The sequence below is a fragment of the Sinocyclocheilus anshuiensis genome, unplaced genomic scaffold, assembly GCF_001515605.1.
Source record: "Sinocyclocheilus anshuiensis isolate Anshui unplaced genomic scaffold, SAMN03320099.WGS_v1.1 scaffold936, whole genome shotgun sequence".
Classification (NCBI taxonomy): domain Eukaryota; kingdom Metazoa; phylum Chordata; class Actinopteri; order Cypriniformes; family Cyprinidae; genus Sinocyclocheilus; species Sinocyclocheilus anshuiensis.
Window position 1 is genome coordinate 744,295 of NW_015552621.1, and position 3,209 is coordinate 747,503.

Consider the following 3,209-nt stretch of genomic DNA (forward strand, 5'->3'; position numbering starts at 1 on the left):
TCGGAAGATGTTTAGCACTAAATATACCATAAATGTAGTCTATACAACTGTTATTGACTATATTCCAAGACATCTAATGCAATATGATAGTGAGGAACAGACTGAAATTTAAGTTGCTAAATTAATTTTGGATTGATATATTATAGCTCTGGATATTGTGATCTGAAAATGTTCCTCTTTCATCCAGGTGTACCAAGAAATCTCCGTAATGATCTTTTAGTGGCTGCAGACTCAATCACAAACACTATGTCGTCACTAGTGAAAGAACTTCACTCAGGTACATTTGTAGACTCACTTCTGTCTTCTAAGTACCCACTTCATGATTTTAGTGGTAATTGTAATGTTTGTCAATTATGCAGTGGACGACGGTATAGAGGAAGAAGAGGAGAACATGCGAAATGGAAGGGAGAAGGGTGAGTCCCAAAGGCCTTGTTTGTCATTTTACCCTTATTTCTTACTTATTCCTTTACTTCTCTTCTCTCAGAATGACAACTGATATAATAATTAAAACAGTAAAGGCCCAAAGTCCATTTCCCTTGTAATAAGCTTCCAAGCTTTTATTTATAGGGATGCACGATATATTGGTATCGTATGAGTTATCGGCCAATATTAATGAGTTTATATATATATATATATATATATATATGGACGACCAACTCAGAATAGGACACATTTTAAATACACGACATGATGAGGGGATGATGAGAAACACCTGGGATCAATAAACATAATTGAAACAGGAAACAGGAAGGACCAAATAAGGGCAAGGAAGGCACATGGGGGATCAGGCAGTCCAGGGTGCCATGGCAGCACAGAGAGCTCAGGGGCGATGGCGGAGCAGGGAGCTCGGGGCGCCATGGTGGAGCAGGCAAACTAGGAAGCCATGGCGGAGTAGGCAGTTCAGGAGGCCATGGCGGAGCATACACTTCAGGAGGCCATGGCAGAACAGGGAGCTCGGGGAGCCCTGGCGGAGCAGGCAGCTCGGGGAGCCCTGGCGGAGCAGGCAGCTCGGGGAGCCATGCCGGATCAGACAGTTCAGGAGGAACTCAGAAGGCCATGGCTGGACGGCCTCCGTGGCCTTGGCCTCGCCACTCGGCCCGGCCACTATGGACGGACCCATACTACCCCCCCAAAAAAATCCTTGGGGAGAATATCGTCTTTAGAGGTCCTCCGTAGACCTAACTCGGGAACTGTGGCCCTCACTGGGCTTGACTTGTGGACTGGAGCCCTCCTTGGGCTGGACATGGGAACTGGAGCCCTTTCTGTGTTAGACACAGGGACTGGAACCTTCTCTGGGCTAAACTCGGGGCCTGGAACCCTCTCTGGGCTAAACTCGGGACCTGGAACCCTCTCTGGACTAAACTCGGGACTTGGAGCCCTCCGTGGGCTTAACTCGAGAACAGGAGCCCTCCGTGAGCTATACTCGGGAACAGGAGCCCTCCTAACTCGGCAACAGGAGCCCTCCGTGGGCTAAACTTGGGGACTGGGAAGTGCTTACGAGGAGCTGGCACTGGAGGGTGCTCTGGAGGAGCAGGCACAGCAAGGTGCTTTCAAGGAGCTGGCACTGGAGCGAACTCAGGGGCAGGAGCCAACACTGGAGCGAGCTCTGGGGCTGGAGCCGACCGCCTTCTCCTCCTTAGATTCCCCTCTAGGTTCGGGGTGAAAGGCGTGGTCAGCGGGCTTGACTGAAAAAGTAGGAATGAGCCACGGCCTGCAGTCTTGGCTTCGGAACAGCCAGCGGGCTGGAGAGTGCCGCGGCCTTGACTGAGGAACGGCCGGCAGGCTGGTTCTGGCTCGGGCCCGGGCCCGGACGCTCCCCAGACACCAGTAGATCCCTTCCCTCCAGCATAGTCCTTTGGTGTCTGGGAGGTCCATGGGGCGATGGTAGTTGGCCCCGAGCCAGAACAGAGAATTGATGGTGGCGTCATCCAATGCCGACGCCGCGGTGAGCCCGCAGAATTCCCAGGCGTACTCGAAGAAGGGGAGATCTCGGCGAACTAAGGCGGAGAAACGAGCAGCGATTTCCATGATCTCGGGGGGAAACAAACAGGAAAACAAAAGACTTTTGAAAACGGAAAACAAACACGGGGAGAGGGGGCGCCACTTACTGTTCTTGGTCCGGTATTCTGTCACGATGTGCCTACTGTGAAGGAGCGAGGAGACGAAGGAGAATCATCACAGACTTTATTTAACACCGAGAAAACCACACATAGGACACGGGGATCGACGTTCACAGACATTCAATACCGGACGACCAACTCAGAATAGGACACACTTTAAATACACGACATGACGAAGGGATGATGAGAAACACCTGGGATCAATAAACATAATTGGAACAGGAAACAGGAAGGACCAAATAAGGGCAAGGAAGGCACATGGGGAGCAAAACACACAAAACAAAGTCTGACATTATTGTCATCTAGTGCTCATTTAAAGTCTTTAAAAACCAAAATCTTTAAAAATACACAAAAAAAAATCAATAACACTGTTAATCTTCAGCAAAATTAATATCCATTTTCATACTGTACAAATGTACATTATAATGTGATGCCTAAATTCACTTGTAGCAGTATAAATATTTATTTATTTTTATTTATATAGACAAAGTAGTATAAATCTTAATATCGGCCATTTATTTGTTCTTGGACATAGCATGACAATAATTATTGGATTATTGGAATTTTAATATCGCCGCATCCCTAATTATTTAACATTATTAAACATCCACAATTACCAGCTTATAGAATGTAGTCATTAGTTGATCATAGTTTCTTGGTTTGATTAAGGCCTCTTTTCTTTCTTCTAGCTGAGTCAGAGTAAAATAATATAGAATACTTCATGTAAGTATAAATAAGAACATTGTCTAGTCCTGCCCTTAATGCCAAAGTTAAATGTGCAAAGTACTGTGGAGCCGTCATGACCCCCTAACCTTAAATTTGTGTTTTGTCCAGTGTCATCGCTGAAGCATTCTGGGAAAAGGCACTCCACCCCTTCATTCTAATCCCCAGGAAAGAACCAGCGACATCAAAACCTCCCTGGCATTCGCACATAGACAAATGCATGCTCTTACCCAGCTGGGTTTCACTATGTGAAACAAATTCTTCATTAAACTTTGCACAGAGCAAGTTGTATTTATTAGAAAGTATATAAATATATGTATATATATATATATATATATATGTGTGTATGTATATATATATATATAT

At 45.8% G+C, this 3,209-nt stretch overlaps 1 protein-coding gene across 1 annotated transcript in view; it reads left to right on the top strand.

Moving 5' to 3' along the window:
• Window positions 1–3,144, top strand: part of LOC107666265 (dystrobrevin beta-like) — a 48,602-nt gene extending 45,458 nt beyond the window's left edge. Inside the window, exons 18-19 of the mRNA XM_016457490.1 lie at window positions 360–413; window positions 2,955–3,144. Of these exons, the coding sequence (XP_016312976.1) occupies window positions 360–413; window positions 2,955–3,004 (104 nt within the window). The 3' untranslated portion in view covers window positions 3,005–3,144. The remainder of the gene's footprint in view (window positions 1–359; window positions 414–2,954) is intronic.
• Window positions 3,145–3,209: the final 65 nt, after the last annotated feature.